General features: G+C 38.2%; 1 protein-coding gene across 4 annotated transcripts; it reads right to left on the bottom strand.

Annotated features, from left to right (window-relative positions):
* Positions 1 to 4,988: 4,988 nt before the first annotated feature.
* CD164 (CD164 molecule) lies at positions 4,989 to 19,412 on the bottom strand. Of its 4 annotated transcripts, XM_065888861.1 has the most exons (7): positions 19,122 to 19,305; positions 16,187 to 16,270; positions 14,693 to 14,764; positions 13,198 to 13,233; positions 9,149 to 9,205; positions 7,400 to 7,495; positions 6,743 to 6,789 (listed from the first exon to the last, which is right to left on the bottom strand). In XM_065888861.1, the coding sequence occupies exons 1-7, from the start codon at positions 19,303 to 19,305 to the stop codon at positions 6,743 to 6,745; spliced, it is 576 nt and encodes a 191-aa protein (XP_065744933.1). The 4 variants fall into 4 exon arrangements, with proteins under 4 accessions (XP_065744932.1, XP_065744933.1, XP_065744935.1 ...); XM_065888860.1 differs by having other exon boundaries at positions 4,989 to 7,495; positions 19,122 to 19,412; XM_065888863.1 differs by lacking the exons at positions 6,743 to 6,789; positions 9,149 to 9,205 and having other exon boundaries at positions 7,329 to 7,495.
* Positions 19,413 to 20,104: the final 692 nt, after the last annotated feature.

Below are 20,104 nucleotides of genomic sequence, written 5' to 3'. Positions count from 1 at the left end.
CACCAGGGGTGGACCTGAAGGACAATGGTGAAATAAAATCCTCCCTGTGAGCAGAAGTCTGAGAGTACATTTGGTTGTCCACTATGTCTGAATGAGAGATGACCACAGCTACAGATCTATACTGATTCATGGGCTGATGGTTCGGTTATCCAAGGACTAGGAGGAAACAGGATTGAAAGTCCGGTGATAAGGAAGTCTGGGAAGAGGTATGTGGATGGACCTGTGAATGGTCACACACTGTGAAGATATTTGTGTCCCATGTCAATGTCCAGTAAAGGTCATCCACAGCAGAGGAGGCTCTTATTAATCCAGTGGGCAAAAAATAATGTACTCCGTGGGTGTCAGTCAACCTCATTCCCCAGCTACCCTAGTGCTTGCTCACTGCGCCCATGAACAATATAGCATTGGTGGCAGGGCCAGAGGCTCTGAATGGGCTCAACAACAGACGTCCCCTTCCTAAGGCTGGCATGCACTACTGACAAGTGCCTAATCTGTCAAGAGCTGAGACCGATACTAAGGCCACAGTACGGCACCAATCCCATGGGTGATAGTCATCCACCTGGTGGCAGTTTGATTACATTGGACCCCTTCTATCATAGATGGGGCAGAGATTCAACTTCACTAAAATAGACATGGATTCTGGACATGGATTGCCTTCCTGTCCATAATGCTTCTTTCAGCATTACCACCTGACCCATGTCATGTACTCACAGAATGCCTTACCCACCATCATGGCATTTCCTATAGCATTTCTTTTAACCAAGGAAACAATTTCACAATAAAGGAAATGCTACAGTGAGCTCATGAAATTAACATACCCCAACACTCAGAAGTGGCTGGTCTAACTGAAAGGTAGAACAGCTCAGAGTATTCGTGTGTAACAGTTGGGAGACACCACCCTGCAAGGATGGAATTCTGTCTTAAAGGTAGCATCTCGCTTGAGATGGAGTATATGGGTCCCAGATCAAGGGGTGGCACCTCTCACGATTATACTACTCATCCCAGCAACCTCGAACTGTGCTGGTTTGGAGGTCTTAGTTTCCAAGGGATGCTTCAACTAGGGACACAACAATGGGCCTACTGATCTAAGATGAGACTGCCGCTTGGCCAGGATTCTTTTACCGCTAAACCAATAGGCAGAAAAAGGTCTTACTACACTGGCTGGAATGATCAATTCTGATTACCAAAGGGAGGTTGTATTGCTGGTACATAATCGAGGCAAGGGCTATATCTGGAACACAGGGGATTCTCTGGGTACCTGAGAAACAGAAAAGGTTAATGAAAAATGACAGTGACCAAAACAGGTAGGACAATTAAGAGGATTCAGAACCTTTGTTAATGAATATTTGAGTCACTCCACCAGGTGAAGAACCCTGACCAACTGAGGTTCTGACAAAGGGCAAAAGAAATATCGAATATATAGTGGAAGTTCATAAATTTAGAAACAAGGGCTTTGAATCTACCCCTTGTTGCCTGCTCCATCAATTATTATGGTGAAAATGGAGCTGGGCCATATGAATACTTTTTTGCTAGGTGGCATGTTTTGTCAGTAGAAGGTACTGGAGGAATTTCTCTTCCTGGTTCTAGGTAGACTCTTAACAGTGCCCAGCTCTAGCAATGCATATAGCTTAGCAGTACAGTGTCACCTTACCCTGCACCCCCTGTTGGATGACTTCACAGACTGCCACTGATGTAGTATCTCCTCATGGATAGTTTCCCTGGCACCATCGCCAAGGGATTTACAGCTGTCACAAGCTTCATCCCAAGAGCCATGGTTGTATCTTGATTTCTGGAATTCAGCCACAAGGAACATAGATAGTGGCTATTCCCTAGATGTGCTATTTTCTGTATTCTTTAGAGTTCTCTTTACTGCTTTGCAGATTTTTATTTCTTAAAATATTACAGATAATATGCCCCATCACTCCAATCTACTCCTATAGTTAATACTTTTCTGTCAAATCTGCCTGTTCATATTATGTGGCTTCTGTCTCCTGCTGAAACAGACACCAAAATCAAAGACTTGAAAATAATGATTGAAGAAAGTCCACTGACCATGGGTTAGCACCCAGCATATTTTAAGATTAAAAAAATCTACAAAATGTTAAGATGATAGAAAAACAGGCAATTCACAGAGGAAGTACAAATTAATTATAGTAACCAAATAAATCATTCTACTTACTGGAATATTAAAATTTAACTTTGCCAATATCAAGTGGTAAGGATACAGAAAACATTCTGATATCTGCTGGTGGGGACTGGAAGGCAATCTCAGTGTTAAAAATTTTAAAGTGGAAACCCTGTGACATAGGTGTCCACTTCTCCATGTTTACTCTAGAGAAATATTCATACATAAATAAGGTGACAGGTACAAAGATATTCTTTAGAAAACAGTAAAAACTACAAATTGCAAACAACCTAATTGTGCTTCAATAGGTAGACAGTTACAATATTCACACTACATATACCAACAGAGAATTTAAGAATTTGCTATAGCTAATGAGTGGAAAAAAGTTGCAGGATAATGTTAAAATAAAAATTCGCATCATATATTTTTTTAAGGGTACATTTAGTTATGTGTATATAAATTGCTGAGGGGAAGAGTTTAACACCAAACCAATTCTAGTAATTACCTCTGGAAAGTAGAGGAGGGCAAGGAAGGGGAAGGGGCTAGGGATGGTCAAAGCAGACTTCACCTGTAAGTTCAAGGAAAAAAAAATGTATTTATTACTTAAATAATTAAAAATTAAGACTAAAGTCATATCTCGAACTTTTTCTTCTGGCCAAGATGAAATAAGACTGGATATACCCTGAAACAAATGAAAAACTAGACAAAACACATTAAACAGTAGTTTTCAATACACTGGACTTTAGGCAAAGAAGGATAGTGATCCCTGAAGGAAAGAAAACCACCGACGCAGCTTACCGCCTTGAATTTCTAAGCCATGATGCAGGAAGGAAACAACCAGGCAGAGCTCAGTGGACTTCCTGAGTTGAGGAGATGGAGCTGAAAGTTAAGGGAGACGAAGGGAGATAGAGTTCCCAGGGCAGAGGACCAGGGAGGAGAAAACTACACAAAGTGGAACTCCAGAGATTTGCAGAGGGCACCCCTCCCCTCAAGTATTCAGCAGTGTACTGGTCAGCACATGTACATGAGGAAACTACCCAAGGCTGGGGAAAGGCTTAGAGGAAACAGTACCTGGAACGCACACAAGTCTAGGAATAGAGGCTGTTTCCACTAGCCCAGACCAGAAAGCCTCTTAATCCAGGAGGCACTATGTACACAGAACTGGGGAACAATTAGCCCTAGAACAAATGCTCTGGTCTCACCTAACAAAGCTTAAAAGCAAGACCTGAAAGGATCCAACTGTTTCCAAGTTGGATCCAACTGTTTTCATAGTTTTCAACTATGTCCCAGAACAAAAATAACTGATATCCAACAAGTTAAAATTTATGTCTGGCAATGCAATAAAAAATTACCAAGCCTACAAAGAAGTAGGAAAATATGACCCATAATGAGGGGAAAAAAAAAAGTCAATGAACAGAAACTGACCCAGATGTTAAAAGCTGTTATATGTTCAAAAAGTAAAGATGGAACATGCAGAAACATGAAAAACACCCAAACTGAACTTTTAAAAGTGACGACACCTGAAATGAAAAACACACTGTGTAAGATTAAAAACAGATTAGACATAGCAGAAGTTGTTAGTGAATTTGAAGATGGTAATAATCTGACATGAAACAGAGAAAGATTTTTTAAAAACCTAAACAGTGCATGGGTAAACTGTAAGTCACCTTCTAGCAGCCTCTGTGTAATTAGAGTCCCCAACACAGAGAATGGAAAGAACAGAAAAAGATACCTGACGAAACAGCTGAAAGTTTTCCAAATGTGATGAAGAACCATAGATCCAAGAAACTCAACAAACCTCAACCACAAGAAACAAAACTACAGCATAGCACATCACAATCAAAATGCTCAAAATGAGTGATAAGGAGAAAAATCTTTAAAGAGGAAAAAAAAAACATGTACTGAGGAACAAAAGATAAAGATGAGATTTCTCATAGGACACGATGCATGTGAGAAGATGTTAGATCAACATCATTAAAGGGCTAAAAGCAAAAATGTCAACCTAGAATTCTATATCCAATGAAAACGTCTTTCAAAAACGAAAGCAGACACACAAAAACTGGAAGAATTCATCAACAATACCTGTACCATCAAAACTAGAAATGTTCAAGGTTAAAGGACATCCTTTAGGCAGAAGGTAGATAACACCAGCAACAGGTTATCTACACAAATTAAGGAGGAGCACAGGGATGGTAACTACGTGGGGAAATACACAGGACTTTTCATTATCATAAAAAAGAAAAAAGAAAAAAAACCTATTGTGAACACCATTCTTATCAAAATAACAATTTGTCTCTAGCAATGTTTTGGGGAGCCTTCAATACACTCTTCTGGATTTTAAGGCTGATAGGTGAGTATTTATTCTCTCTTCTTAGTCCAAGTTCTGTGATTTAATATAGAATATAATGTTGCCCCAAACATGGGCCTAAAGAACCAGATTTCACATACCAGCATGTGGCTTTGTCCTAGATATTTATACCAAAGACTGAACAGAAACCCAATTTTACTTTATATGCAATCTGAATAAGGCAGAAAGTCACAAACAAGCTTTCAGATATCTAACAAGATGGTATTCTGATAAATACTTGTTTAACTAGCACATAAGTAGATGATTTCTAATGATTTGAGGAAGATCAACTTGCATGTCAATCCCACAGGCATACCAAGTCCTCCCTCCAACTATCATTTCTAAGGCTCTGTTCTCCACTGATGAATATGTCCCTCAGTTACTATCTGCTAGTCTTCAGGAGCAATGAAAAACTGAGGAGACAAGCCATCCCCCAACAGACTAAGGTAAACTCACTAGCATTAAACTTCATAATCAAAATATAAAAACATACTTTAGTTAATAAAAAAGAGCAGATTAATCCAACAAACATGTAGATTTATTTAAAATCAGTTTGGTACATGATACAGATTGGTTTTGCAGTTTTTAATGAACTGAAATAGAAATTTCTAAATACAGCAGTGTCTGTGCAACAAATATCTATAAGGTAAAATAAGGGATTTTAACAGAACTACAATCTGCATGAACAAATCAGATGAAAAATCTGAAAAGGTTTCTATATACCTTCTGGATTAAAAAGAACCCAAAAATTATTAATGGCTCAAGATACTAAACTGCTAAAGGAAGAGGGGAAAAGCCTGTGAGTTCTGTTGTAAGAGCTCTTTTTGTAAAATCTAATTCCATATTATGATTCTGTTAGAGCAGTATTCAAAATTACAGAAGATGAGAGGCTTCATCAGCTATATTTTCACAAAAGTAGCTATAGTGTTAACATTAATGTGTGGCAAGGTATTCCTATCTAGGTAAAGGACAATTATACCATTGTAGCTAATTTTTACCACTTTGGGAGAATGGAAATTCTGTATGTTTTCAACTGAATCTTGTATCTTAAAGCACTCACTAAAAACTAATAGCCATGGCACCATAATAAAATTTTTTGTGAGGTACCTAAAATATTACTACTGAGGGAAACAAAAATGTGAGGTAAGCCTACCTTTCCCCAAAAACCTTTGAAGCCAGAGATTTTAAACAATTAAGGCACTTGAAAACATTAGGTATATGTACCAATGTGCAAGTAAAACAAACTTTAGCTGTACCAGCAAGTAAAGAAGAAACAGTAAATCTTCATTTTAAGAACCTTTAATTATCTAAATGTAAGGAATTTTGGCTTATGAAATGGACCAAAGCAACTTGTCATTTCTTACTATAAAATATTGAAAACCAAGTGCTAAACACAGCCACTATAGGCTAAAGAAACTAAAACAAAAAACCTTAATGACCTAGAAAAGCAAAAGCTCATTTTAAACTGCTTTAAGCCTCTGAACTAATCCAATGTGTCAAAGGCAGGGAAGAAGTATCCCTCTAAACCTGAAAAAACTAGTGCTTCATAAGGAAGCTAAAGAAATAAAAGTATGCATGCTTATACTACAGCAATTGAAATTGAGAAGAAGAAAAGGATGGAAAAGGAGAAAAAAAGTACAACCTGTTTATCCAGGGCAATCATCATTAAAAATCTACAGTAATCTGATCAACTAAAATTTTTCATGAAATTACACTGCTCACGTTTGCTGTCTCAAAACTTAAAATGATTGTCTCATTTAAAGAGTTAATAAATGATTCTAAAACAACTTCTTTCTTTCTTGCCTTACAGAAGTTACTTTTCCAGAAAGCTTCGTGGAAATCCTTTTAAGGTACAACAGTGTGAGGATAATTTTTTGAAGTACAAAGGAAAATATAATTAAATCAACTTTATCTCTATACTTTTTAACAGCCATAAGCAAAACGTTGGGAGATTCAATAGATGAAGGCTTTTGACTTTGTATAACATCCTTTAAATTACTCAGGCTTGAAATAAAGTAGGCAAGTTTTCAATTAAGTACTAACAGTATGGTATCTAAAAGCAGGTTTACTACTGCTCACATCAACAGTTACATCCTCAGACCAACCTTTCCCTTCATTAATGTGAAAGAACAAATTACCAACATTTTAAGTTACAGTCTACCTTTCGGTCTGTCTTTTAAGGCACTGTTCTTTATTTTCTCAATGATATAAGGTGCTTTACAAGTATGAACAATAACCTGCTACACTTTAATGTTTTGTATCCTTTCCATTCATTTCTTTAAATCTGGAATGTAATTCCCTGTGTGGCATCTTTTTTCTAATGTAGAAAAAATAACTTATCAAGCACAAAATTTTACTCTAAGGATACTGCATTTATAAATTTATTCCACTTCTGCAACGATAGCCCCAAATCCACCTGATTGATGCTCATTTGGCACACATTCTTCTCAATTCTGGTCACTAAACTACATCCTGAGTTAGGATGAAAAAATGCAGCTTTCAGGCTTTAAAATAACTACATTTAAATTGCCAAGAGTCATGAGGTTGTCTGCGCAGGACAATGTTTTCCATCACTTACAGAGTTACATTTGGCATGTCAAGAAGAGAGAACATAATCCCACAGCAGCAGCCATTTAAAATAAAAGAAGACAGCCACAAGGATTCATGCAGAATATTTTACATATTCCCGTTGAGCAAATAGATTTCACTGATTTTTCTTCAAGGGCGATGCTCCTATATGCATCCTTTGAACACTTAAAGATCCTAGAATAGCGTCTTCCATGTGGGACATCTTGAAAGATAATATTTTGGTTTCAGTGAGTTACACACCAGTCCTTGTTAATTTAGCGGGTCTGTTTACAGAGTGTGGTAGTTTCGTTCTTTAGATTTGCAGAATTTATAGAGAAAGAAAATTACAGCCTGCACACCCAAGACAAGGACAATTCCTCCAATGAAACTGGCTGCATCAAACGTAGACTTCCGTGCAGGTTGTGAAGTCGGAGTTACAGTGGTATTAGTTGTACCTGTTAAATGAGATGAAAGAAATAACAACACTTAATATGTCTCATGATCCTCTATGATAATTTTAAGACTCACCTGAGCTTCTTTTTTGCCATGTGTTAAATTCTATGAAGTATTTCCTCTTGTGTCAAGTCTTTACGGCTTCCTAATTGAGGAAGACGACCATTTACCAATCCCGTTCTTCATTCTACCCAGCAACATCAAATGGTCAATGCTGCTATATAATTTCAAATATGAAAATGACAAAAATGACTCTCCTGGCACATTATGCCCTGGGAACATGTCAAGCACTTTTAAAACCTGGTTTCTTCAGACTACATATTTTAGTTAATTGCTAGAGTAAACATTAATATTTGTGTTTAAAATTTATACAACTTTTGCATTTTACTAAATAAGGTAAATAAAAATTTGATTAGCTTTTCAAATTACAGAAGTAATCTTAATAATCTACAATTATAATCTTATAAATCTGCAATTTGTAATTCTAACAAGCAGAACTCACCATTAAAGACATTTAAATTTTACTCTGAAAATGTTATAATGAAAAAGTATTACCAAAGGAAATAAAGCACAAAAATTTAAATTCCTTTTCAGGCAGTAAAATGTTTCAACAAGAAACAAAACAAAAATTCCTTTTCAGAGACTAAAATGTTTCAAGTGGAGCACCATCCGCTTTAACAAAAAGCAATTTCTTTCTTTTTTTAAAATTTTTGGCTGTGCCACGCGGCACACAGGATCTTAGTTCCCCGACCAAGGGATCCAACCCACGCCCCCTGCAGTGGAAGTGTGGACTCTTAACCACTGGACCACCAGGGAAGTCCCAACAATTTTATATTTAAAATAAAGTTTATTTTCTTAACTGGAATAGCAAATAAACACTGGTTCCTGTGGCTGTATAAGTTGGCCAGCTTTAAAATTAATTACAACTGTTCTGTATTTCTTCTTGTGAAGACAGAATGGCTTCGCTGCAATTTAGAGAAAGGTAGCACAAGAATGAAACCAAAAGGATCAAAAAAACCATAAATATTCATGAGAATCAAAACAGTATTATAAATATGGCTGGAGGGAAGGGTTCCTAACCTGTGTACCTACAGTGCCCTGTGGCATAACCTAAATATGATTTAGTTAATAACATGTCAAATCATTAATTAATAAAAAGTTAATTTTCACACACACTATCAAAGGTTATAAAGGAATATAAGACATGGTAAGAAATATGAGGTGCACATTTGGTAGTGATCTTGGCTTTTTAGACCCTTCACAGCAAAAAGGATGGCTATATTACCTTCACTCAAATTGCCATGGTCTAATACAGCACACAACGAATCCCTAACAATAATCAGTATTTAATTTTTAAGTTATAAGAAATTAGATTTCACCTACAGGTTGTACTAAAAGGGTTTTGGAAAACCATTACCATTTAATTCTAACATGTCATGCCAAATGTGATTACACTTTAAAAATCCAGAAGAGGACTCTCAGCAAACCTATCATTATTGCTTTAACAGCCTACTATCTTGGTCCTCCAAATACAAGAGATGAATTTCAGTTCATAACTATTCATGAATAAAATTGGACAGTGATAGCAGAAATAGTAAAAGGCAACACAGCACACACATCCTACCTCACTGTTAGTTTAAAAAAACCTCAATTACCTGATGTAGTAGCTGTGGTGGAAGCTGTAGAAGGGGAAGGCGGAGTTGTGGTTTTAGCTGGAATGTAAACAAAATGTATTAAAATTTTAAATTTCTCAATTATCTAGCACCTTTTAGAAACACTACTACCACTTCAACATGCTTTCAAATTTTTTAGAGAATAAAGGCCAAATCTCAGTTAATGGTTCAATAACATATCTATGCATCCAAAATATTAGCTCTGAAGTGTATTTTAAAACATTAAGCAATCAAAAACTTCTATCTATGTTAACATCTATGTACACATCTAAGTATAAAAATTTATGTATACACCTGGATCAAGTTGCAAAAAGACACACAGAAGGGCAAGAATTAGTATTTAGGTGAGGGAACTACAAGTTCTTTCCCAATAATCTTGCTTCCAAGACAAAAACTATTAACTTTAATAAGTCAGGTAAGAAACAAATACAATTCAGTCTATGTAAGTATCAAGATTTGCTTATCTTCTTCGTTTCCAAGGCTTGGCAAACTTTTCTTAATGAGGCAGACAGTAAATATTTTAGACTTTGTGCACTGTGTAATGAACCAGCAGTCAAAGACAACAAGCAAATGAATGGACATGGCTGTGTTCCCAAAAATTTTATTTAAAAGAACAGGTGCCCTGGGGCCATAATTCCCCATCTAAATGATATTAAGAGCCCAAGGGTAAGCTCTCTCTACCACACTGCATGAGTGTCTCTAAAGAAATGCACTCATGGGAAGAATCAGTTTGAATGTAAAAACATTTTAGGAACTAAAGCACTATACTGAGACTTCTGATAGTATCGATACTACTAATAGATATTAGTAAACGCTGATATGTTCACACACATTTATTTGTACCCCTTTCTCTCTAACTGTAAGCACCGCGGTCCAGCTCTTGGTTGGACATTTAGGTCATCTTCCATTTCTGCATGCTATGAACATCTTACAGGGTAATATTTGATCTCATCTCTGATAGGACTGATTCTTATACAGAATTCCTAGATTAGAGGGTATGGTTATTTTAAGACTCATAATCCCTTCAAAGTTTTTGTTGCTTATACATTCTGTGAAACAAAAAATATACTTCATAAATTAAACATGTATCAAATTCTTTTCAATCTTAAAATACTAATTTTGTCTGACAACATTAGGGGAAAAAATTTGCAAATTTGCTATTTGTTTCTCACTACCAACCTCTGAACATGGTAAAAGATAGATATATATATATATTTTTTTTTTTTTTTTTTTTGAAATCTGCACTGGTTTAAATCTCTGAAGCACTAGAAGCCCACTACATAATCAATGAAGGCAGAGCTATGAGGTTTAATTTTTGGGTATTTGTAAAAGTTGCCCTCACTTTTTAAAAAATAATTCATTTTTTGAAATAGGCAAAACATTTACATACTTTTACTTTTAACCAAAGTATTACACTGGTAAAATTTTCAAAATCAGGCACTACTTAGGGAATACCTTGTTGACCTACCCTATGTTCCTTTCATTTAAAAAAATAATTCATAGGTTATAAAAGCTGCTACTGGGATAGAAAATTTAGAAAATACAGTAGAAGCATTTAAGTGACTCTATCATTCTGAGAAACATGTTACTTCCTGCTGGCCATTTTTCTAGACATGTATACAACAAAAAAATGAAATTGTACTGGAACTACTCAGCAGTTTGTTTTCTACTTAATATATTTTCCACTGTATTTCTAATATAATTTAGTCATTCTACTGTAAGATATTATGTTACCTATAAATATTTTTATTTATGTTTATAATACTTATATTATTTGTACTGGTGTTAGACTATATAATTAACCTCACTGAAAGCCTATCTACATAAATCAGATTCTCCTTGCATCGTTTCTTTAACAGTTCCTTTATTTCTCACTTGCTCTCTTCAGCAGCTGACATGGAAAGAGACCATATAAAGGCTGCTCTTCAACCACTAATTACCACTCAATTGATGCATTTTCTGCAAGCAAGCCCTGACTTCCTTCCACTTCAGAGAACCAAAGAGAGAAAACAAAAGACACTCAAGGAGATCACAGGAGAACCCAGTATAGAGCAAGTAGAACTACATCAAGATTCATAAGGAAGAAATGAAAAGCAACCCACAATAGTTTTGGGGAAACTATTTCCTCCTCTGCCCCTCTCTGTTCATATCCTACCTTCTGGAAATCCATATTCTTTCAGTATCTCTGCTTTCATCAACTTTTAACACATCCTCCTTGTCAATGACTTCTGGTGGTTTTATCAGCACACCACTGTTTGCTCTCCAAAATACTTTCTGTAGAATTTGCAGATTTCCATGGAGTGACTACTCCCATTGTAGCCATTAATTCAAGCTGCCAACATAGTATCACTGAGGGTACAGGGGGGATGAGCTGTGCCAGCAGAAGCTGGTACAAGCTAGCTCAACACTGCCAAAGTCTTTCAAAATGAGTTCTTAGCCTTGTTACACCATTTGACTACTTTTTCCTCTGAAAAACTACACTTAAAACGCATACACACACAAACACAGGTTTTCTTAGGCACACGTCTCTGGGCTTACTTCTCTGCCCATCCCTACTCAGTTTCTTATCCAGTCCTCTTCCCACCTCTTAGACATTACTGTTCCCAAGAGCCTGGTCCTCAAGCCCTGTTCTCTCTCAAAGCTGCTCCAGTAGACTCTACCACTGCCTACAATGGTTAACTTATCTGTGCTGTGTAGCAGAGTTCTCCCATCACCTCAATCATCAAGTGCTTTCCTTTCTACTTCCTAAGCCAATTTGCATACATCTGCAACTCCTCCGCTATTAGTTCTCTAGAATTACTGCAATAGCGTATCTCATCTGTGTTCGCTCTTGCCTCTTTCCACTCACCTCTCTACACAGTTAAAGTAAGTTATTTTATTAAAATGCAAATCTCATCATGCTTCAAACCCACCAGCGAAGTATACAATGGCACGTCCCAATCTGGCTCTTGACCTGTTGACTCTCCAGCTTAACTTGTTCTCGCCTTGTACTGGACACTCCAAATGCCAATTCCCTGACTTTATTATACTCTTTTACCTCTCCTTCACATGAGCTAACCAGCCTGCTCCACTTGGGAAGTTCCCCTCGGATTTTACCAGTGTAATTTCAAGACTCAGTCAACATCTCCAGGAAGCTGTCACCACATATTACTCAACACACACACCTTCCTACAAATCCCCCAACACACTGTGCTTCCCGACCTTTCATAGTTCCTACAATAGACAAAATACTACCTTACTTGTGTTCCTATATCCCTATCTTCTAGCCTAGTACTTGTCCTGGAGAAGATGTTTTTTAATTATTTAGTCTTACTATCAAATTGGTAAAGATTTTTACAAGGAGATATTATTTAATTGCTATTGAAGATGTGGTAAAAAACTTTCCAGTTGTTGATAGGAATGAAAAGCATATCTTTCTGGAAAGCGATCAGTATTAAGAGTCTTAAGATAATCATATCCTCTGACAGAGAATGCTGTTTGAATCAATCCTACCAGAGATGACAGCAAATACTTTCCTATAAGATATTCACTGCATGAAGAATGAAAGATGATCTAACTATCCAACCAAGAGTAGATGGGTAAAGTGCACACAACAACGTGTGCAGTTAACAGGGAGAACAATTCAAACCTGCATGGCCATATCATCCAATTTCCTAATATTTATTTAGATACACAAAGAGAAAAGTCTGTAAGAACTGAAAACCTTTTGGTGTACCTATGGATGATGAGAATTAATTTCCTTTAGGCTTCTATATTTCCTTAAGAGTTCCACAAAATGCACAAAAAGCTGTTTGCAGACTCAACGTACAAAGCTACGGCAAATCTGCTCAAATTCAATGAACGTGAAACACTATAGTTATGTTTCACTGTCACAAACAGTACATGTTAATGTAATTACTGTAGTCCAAGACTACATCTACTCATTTTTAAAATCATACTGATTTTTAGATATTTAATTACTAAAGTTATTCATCAAAAAAAGCTTAAAAACCTTCAAAGGAAGGGGAAAAGAGTCAATTATCTTGTATTACCTGTAGAATTGGTTGGCAATGGTGTGGCAGTGGGCACTATTTAAAAAAACAAACACACATGTAAGTCAAAGCTGTCTAAAATATCACAATCTGTAACACTATTTCCCAACCTGCAGTCATCTGAGTACCACTTTCACAATGTTTTCATTTAAGTGCCACATATGGAGTAGATAGTTGCTCTGTACCAATATTGGCCTTCCCTTCTTTAGAAATAGCACCAATTTTTAGTGACACCCTCCCATGCAAAGACATTTCTTAGCCTCCCCTGCAGCTACGTAGCCATCTGCAACTGCTAGGAAGTATCTGTAAGGTAGGGGTCTCTCACTTTCCCTTCCTCTTCCTGTTGGCAGGAAAACCATTTTGATGGCTGGAACATAAGCATTCACCTTGGAGAATAAGGTCAAAGCCATTTCTGAGGAATGACACAGTAAAAACCTAGAAGGAGCCTGGGTCTCTCTAATGGTTGTAGAGATGCCTCTCTAGCCCTCTAGCTGCACTGAAACCCAGATTTCCTTTACACGAGAGCCAAATTAATCTATCAATTAAAGCATATTAATTTGGGGTTTTATGTCCTTGGTAGCCAAAACTAATTCTAACTGATACATCGTCAAATGAGTAGAATTACTTATTCAGTTTTTCTTCAATGTATTTTAAAATTCTATACTTAATCTTACTTCTAAACAATATTATCATAAAATCACAGGTACACACACATTAAAATAAATATTAAAACTGTTTGTTCATTTACCACCTAAACCATATTATGGACTCTACATTGGGTATAACTGATCTCATACTAATCAAAGTTTCAGTTACAAAGTTCAAGTTGGGATAGGGGGAGGCGAGAGGAATGGGGAAACCCCACCAAAATTAAACAGTTACAGGTAGTCTTTCAAGGTTACTGACACACTCCAGAAAAATCTTTTATTCTATTTATTATCTACACACCAAATTAGGAGTTTGACTTTCCAATTAATTTATAATCTTGTTAGAAGAATCAGTTTTCATCTAGGAAATTTTAAAAACTATTTCCTGGGCAGAGTAAAGGTTAAATAACCAAGTTCCCCAAACCAAAGTACAGAAAATGGAGGAATACAGAGAGGATTCATTTAACCATAGCACAAACTGATCCAGACTGTGATAATCACCAGTACCATAATCAAGAAAGTGCCAGAACAAGGTTGTCCAGGCCTGTAAAATGCAAATAAAGAGAGGGTGTAAAATACAGTGAGTATCTGGAAGAGTTAAAAGAAAAACAGAGGAGGAGATATCTGTACCTACAGCACCACAGTATGTACCAGCAAATGACTAAATCAAGCTTCAGAACACTGTCCTTTCAGCAATCAACATGAATATACTATTCAGATCCAAGTTTGTAATGAGATTAGAATTATAGAAATGCTTTAAACCAAATATTGAAATAAGGCTTCCTGAGGCAATGATCTTCCTTACCTCTTTGTAGCCACTTTTCCCAGACGCCAATGTGAATACTTACCAGTACAGAATTCGGTGCTGTTCACCACCTTGCAATCACTAACTGTTGAATTATCTGAACAGTAGCTTTTACCTGTTATTGGAAGGGGACAGGAAGAGCATCAATTATTCACATTATCTTTGACTTTGTTACTATGCTCCAGAGTTGCTTCCAAAAATCAAACTCAGGTATAAACTCTCTAGAAGTCCACAGATAAACAAAATACTTTATTATCTTTTTCCCCTTGTTTTAGACATATTACACAGGATCTCTCCAAACATCCTTTTAAAATCCACATGAATATACTGAACAGATAAGTCAGAAACACGTATATCTCAGAATTGTGGTACTATACCAGGAAGGTTGCTAGAATCCACAAGAGGGCTGAGCAGTAGGGAGAAGTCCTTAGAAACTAATAAAGGCTTAGTAAACATGAGAGGTGCCCCATAGCAGCAGTGGGATCTCTGTTCCAGATCTCTGCTTTAGTCTTCTACACTTTCTAAAACCACTTTCCTGGATGGGAAGACTTGTAACACCAGCAAGGGAAAGCCTTCCCCAACATATCCTACAGTAAGGCAGGCATTCAATCTCCAAAACTTGCCAACTCTGCCATACAAGAGGGGAGGGGTACACTCTTAAATTCCATTTTATCACCTAAAGGAAAGTGACCCTTATACAACAAAGAAGTTAATTTAATTCAAACTTAAGCTAATACCTTAATTTTAAAAGAGGCTTTTAAACTTTGTTACGTAGTGACATAATTTCCAGAACTCTTCAATTTTTCAATGAAGAATAAAAAGCTTAACATGTAGCTTTGGCTTTTTCTTTATATATAAAACAAAAAACCTGAGAAATTGTTTTACTGATAAGAAAAAAATGCAACCATCTTACCTTAAGAAAACAAAATAATTTATGCTGTAATCCAGTGGTTCTAACAAAAACCTTACTGGCATTTCAAACTATCTCCATCTAGCTCTTTATCCCTCAATCAAATTAAAGACAACTTTAAAACTTAACAATAGCACAAAAAAAGTCACTCTCTTCCCACCTCATTCTCCCATATCTAAGTATCCAACAATGCTTCATAAGGTCTCTTTATAGTTCATCTAGTAGGACATCTACAGAAGATAAATGCCTCAGACATTTTACTGGGGAACAGTTTTCAGGGGAAAATCCCACAGCTTTCTCTCACAGCTAATTTCAGTGTACCAGTACACTTAACCTAACCACAAAGGTCTAAAATTTCTCTTCCTTTTAAAGCTATCGAGCCTTAATTATCAAGTCTAAGAAATTAAAGGGGGGAGCATAGGAGACAACAAAAGATTTTAGGGAGAATATTAAGCAATTGGTTAAAGTTTAAAGGAAAAGTATTTGATTTGCAAAATAAGTAATGCACACCATCCCAAATGTTTTACATAAGTTTCAAGTGTTCAAGAATACCTTGCAGTATTTTTTAAATGTTAGAACAAAACAATACTGAACTCTCAAAATTAAAGCAATCCCAAAGTTTCTTACCTTTACACTCTATCCAAAAGCAGGTAGTATTAGCAGCATTAGGATCAAAACAGGAAACACAGTTGTTGCGGCTTTCACAGATTTCTGGGGGTAGGAGTGGGGGTTAAAATGTATAAAATCAATTAATTGGTATCTTATTTTGAGTTTGTACTAGTTACCATTTTTAAACAACAGCAAGTATTACATACAGTACCAGACTTACTATTTCAAGAAAATGGCAAAACTGTATAACCCATCCACAGATGAATGGATAAATATGTGTTATACACATACAAGGGAATACTATTCAGCCATTAAAAAAAAAAGAAATCCTGTTATACACTACAACATGGATGAACCTTGAGGACATTATGCTAAGTGAAAATAGCCAGTCACAGAAGAACAAATACTGCATGATTCCACTTATATAAAGTATCTAAAATGGTCAAAGTCTGAAGCAGAAAGTAAAATGGTGGTTGCCAGGAGATGGGAGAGGGGAAATGGAGGTTTGCTGTTCAATGAGTATAAAGCTTCAAGAAAGATGAAAAATTCAGGAGATCTTCTGTGCTTATAGTTAATACTGTACAGTACACTTAAAAATCTATTAAGAGGGTAGATCTTACGTGTTCTTTTAAAACCACACACAGAAAAAAAAACATTATAAAGTGGCTTACTAAAAAATTCCTATCATTATAAAAAACTTATGAAGCCAGAAGTCAACTCAAGAGAAAGGGGGGAAAAAGCACAAGCTAGTGGGAACGCTCAGTATTTCTTGGTACCTATCTAAACAACCCCTTTTTGCACAGCAACTATTTCAGACACTCAGAGTTTCTTGAGTGTTCCTTAAAAAAGAAAAATACTGGAAAAAAGGCTGTTGCGAGGCCAACACTATACACAAGGAAATCACTGCCCCAAAACATCAGATGTGAACTGGAATTTTTAATAGTAATAAAGATTTATTACAGGTTGAACCCAAGCTCCGATGATGCCTATCCTGAAAAATCTGAGATCGGTAATTCATAAATGGTCCACTCTTTCCGGGGTTTTCCATGACGGGAGGATAAGAGACAACACATCTGGAGGGGACTACAGTCACATAATTTAACAAGTTAGCAAGGTCTTTGTCAATAATTTAAGCCAAACGGCTCTGAGACAGGACATCAAAGGCAGCTAACTACAATTCAAGGTCTGGACAAACAAATGGACTATAGAGTTAGGCTCTATACATTTTCCTAGAAGCTAGATGCCTCCAAAAAACATTCTCATTTGCTTTCCCCGTGCCTAAAAAATAGTTCTGCACAAACACATTGCATTTCAATATTTATCAGAGATTGGGACATATACCGTACCCTTTGGGGAGTGGCAGGGAGTCACAAAGTAGAAATAAGTTATTCAGAGGTTTGTATACACATGAAAAATGCTAGTTGTTTAAAATCTTCTGTGCTTGATGATGAATATTTGGGTAGCATAGTGTATGTTATTTACAATGAACTAAACTTGCTGCCTTTCAGGCTGCAGTTTATCCAACCACCACTTAACATAAAACACAAATCATCTCCTTTGCACTCATTTCAATTACACAAATGCAATTAACATATTTCCAAGCCTCTCTTTAAACACACACACACCCCACCCCAACCCCCCCTGAAAAAAATTCTAGGAGGAAACTACCAAATAAGCAGAAAACAAATTCTGCTCTATCATCTTAGAAATAGTGCGGTTAGAATATCCAGTATTGTACTGCAATTTCCTTTCTTCATTAAAAGATGTTTGAATTTTACCATTACATCTTTCTAAATTTAACAAATAACATTAAGTTTACTATATGTGTCATTAAACTCCTACAAAATACAAAAACTAGAGAAGATATTGTAAAACAACGTGATCGGCCTAAAAAAAAAAAAAAGTAAAAATTCTTACACTTCAAGTCTTCGGTCTATATGCCAGTTACTCCTTACCCAATATTAACTAGGATAACCAATCACAATAGACTGCAAGTTTTAAATATCTAAGGTTCTTCACCTTAATTTAAAATTTACCTTCCCTCCTCTCGTGCGTGTTGTCACGGCATTGACAATTTCTGCTGTAAGATTCAGTGTATGCCTCAACCAGTCTCCAAATCGACTGCAGAGCTTAACAAAAGGTCCTGGTCTAGTTTTAGAAGAACGACAAACCTGGGTTCCAATCTCAGCCTCACAATCTACTAAACACACGGTTCTGGCGGAGTTACTTTATTTATCTCCATCCACCTCCTAGGTTTCACCACTTATCTTCTAGTTTAGCCTAAAATACTAACAGATACATGCGAAGCACCGGGTACACGAATGGGTACTTTTTCTCCTTTGCACACAGCACGGAGTGCAAAATTTTCATTAATTAAATGCTCAAGTCTCAAATATATCCCATACCTATCCGCAAAACCGATGTAATTAAATCTCAAACGACTTATTTTTTCAGACCTAGGGCTGAGACACCAGCGAGCATTAGTTTGCAGCGTCTCTTTCCTTCTTTCGCCAACTTCGGGAGAAGCCTCCCTTCGAAAAGAAGACCTGGATGGACAAACGACTAACCCCAGAGAGAGGGAGTTCGGTCTCATCGCCAACTTTGGAGGCGGTAGCCTCGCCCCATAATCAACCTCACTGCCGCCACTACGGAAGAAAGCCACGTCCCCTCTTCGGAGCCTCAAGTGAGGATGGAGATTACAAGGCACTTTTAAACAACACCTCCAGGCGGGCAGGACACTGTTGGGCCGGAAACAGCCCAACGGCCCCAAGGCTCAGCCGCCCCTTCCCCCCGGGGCGATCCCCAACAGCGGCCACTTCTGCCCGTCCCCGGCCGGACTCGGACGGGCCGCCATGTTGCCGGACCGCGGCCCGCCCCGGCCCCGCGCGCACCACCGGCAGGGAGAGGGCCGGCGGGGGGGCGAGAGCAGAAAGCCCGTTGGGCCGGCGCCCACCTGGTGCTGGAGTGGTGACCGTCGGGAAGGTCGGCGGCGGCACCGGCGCTGTCGTGGTGTTGGTCGGTAGAACCGAGGATGTAGTCGTGTTCGAGGCCGGGGTGGTGTTCTGAGCTGCGGTCATCACGCAAAGCGAGGCCAGGCAGCCAGCGGCCAAAAGCAGCGGGCGAAAGAGCCCCGACATCGCGTCCTCCGCGCTGGCCTTGGAGCAAAAGCTAAGACACCCAACGTTGCGCCCGCTCCTCCGTCCCCTGCGGCGCCGCCTCTCAGACCCCGCTCCCCCCGCGGGAGCGCGCCGGTGTCACGTGAGGGCGGCGTGCGGAGGCGGGGAGCCGGCGATACCAACTGGAATCCTACGGAAGGGGGAACAGAGGAATCGAGAGGAAACTGAGGGAAGATTTTCCCCAAAGCGACTGTACTGGCCAAGCGGAGAAACTGCCTAGACACAGAAAACTCTTATTTGCCCTCAGGTTGCCACACAGGGCGCGGCTGGGCTTTTCTCGTTCCTGTAATAGAGAAGGCTTCCCCCCGGCTTAGATGGAACAACCTACATGATGTGGCGAAGAAGTCCTCGCGAACAACCAGCTTGGTCCCACGTGACCTCCGGGGCAGCACTTCCCAGACCTGAGACCCGGTGGGCGGAAGTTGTTTTCAGGCGTTTAGTTGAGAAAGAATTAAGTTTGTACTGTCCTCCCGCGTTCCCAACGTGCTTGCATAAGTATGCTTCGTAGGACCCGCGCTTTTTTCCTTGAAAGTCGATTTTGCTGGAATTCTGTAACCTTGTGCTGGGACACCCCAGGGAAATAGAGGCACGACGCGGTTAAGGAGTTTCTGCGCCGCCGCCCACGTAATGTGAGCGGCTGAAACACCGAAAGCGGTCTCCTGCCTTCCAGCCGGGAACGCACACTGTCTACTTCTGTCACGCTTTCCCACTCTGACTTATATAAATCTGGCGATTTCAGCCAGCGGTAGCAGCAGCCAGT

The sequence above is a fragment of the Phocoena phocoena genome, chromosome 12 (genome assembly GCF_963924675.1).
Source record: "Phocoena phocoena chromosome 12, mPhoPho1.1, whole genome shotgun sequence".
In the NCBI taxonomy this organism is placed as follows: Eukaryota; Metazoa; Chordata; class Mammalia; order Artiodactyla; family Phocoenidae; genus Phocoena; species Phocoena phocoena.
This window is presented reverse-complemented; position numbering and strand designations above follow the sequence as displayed.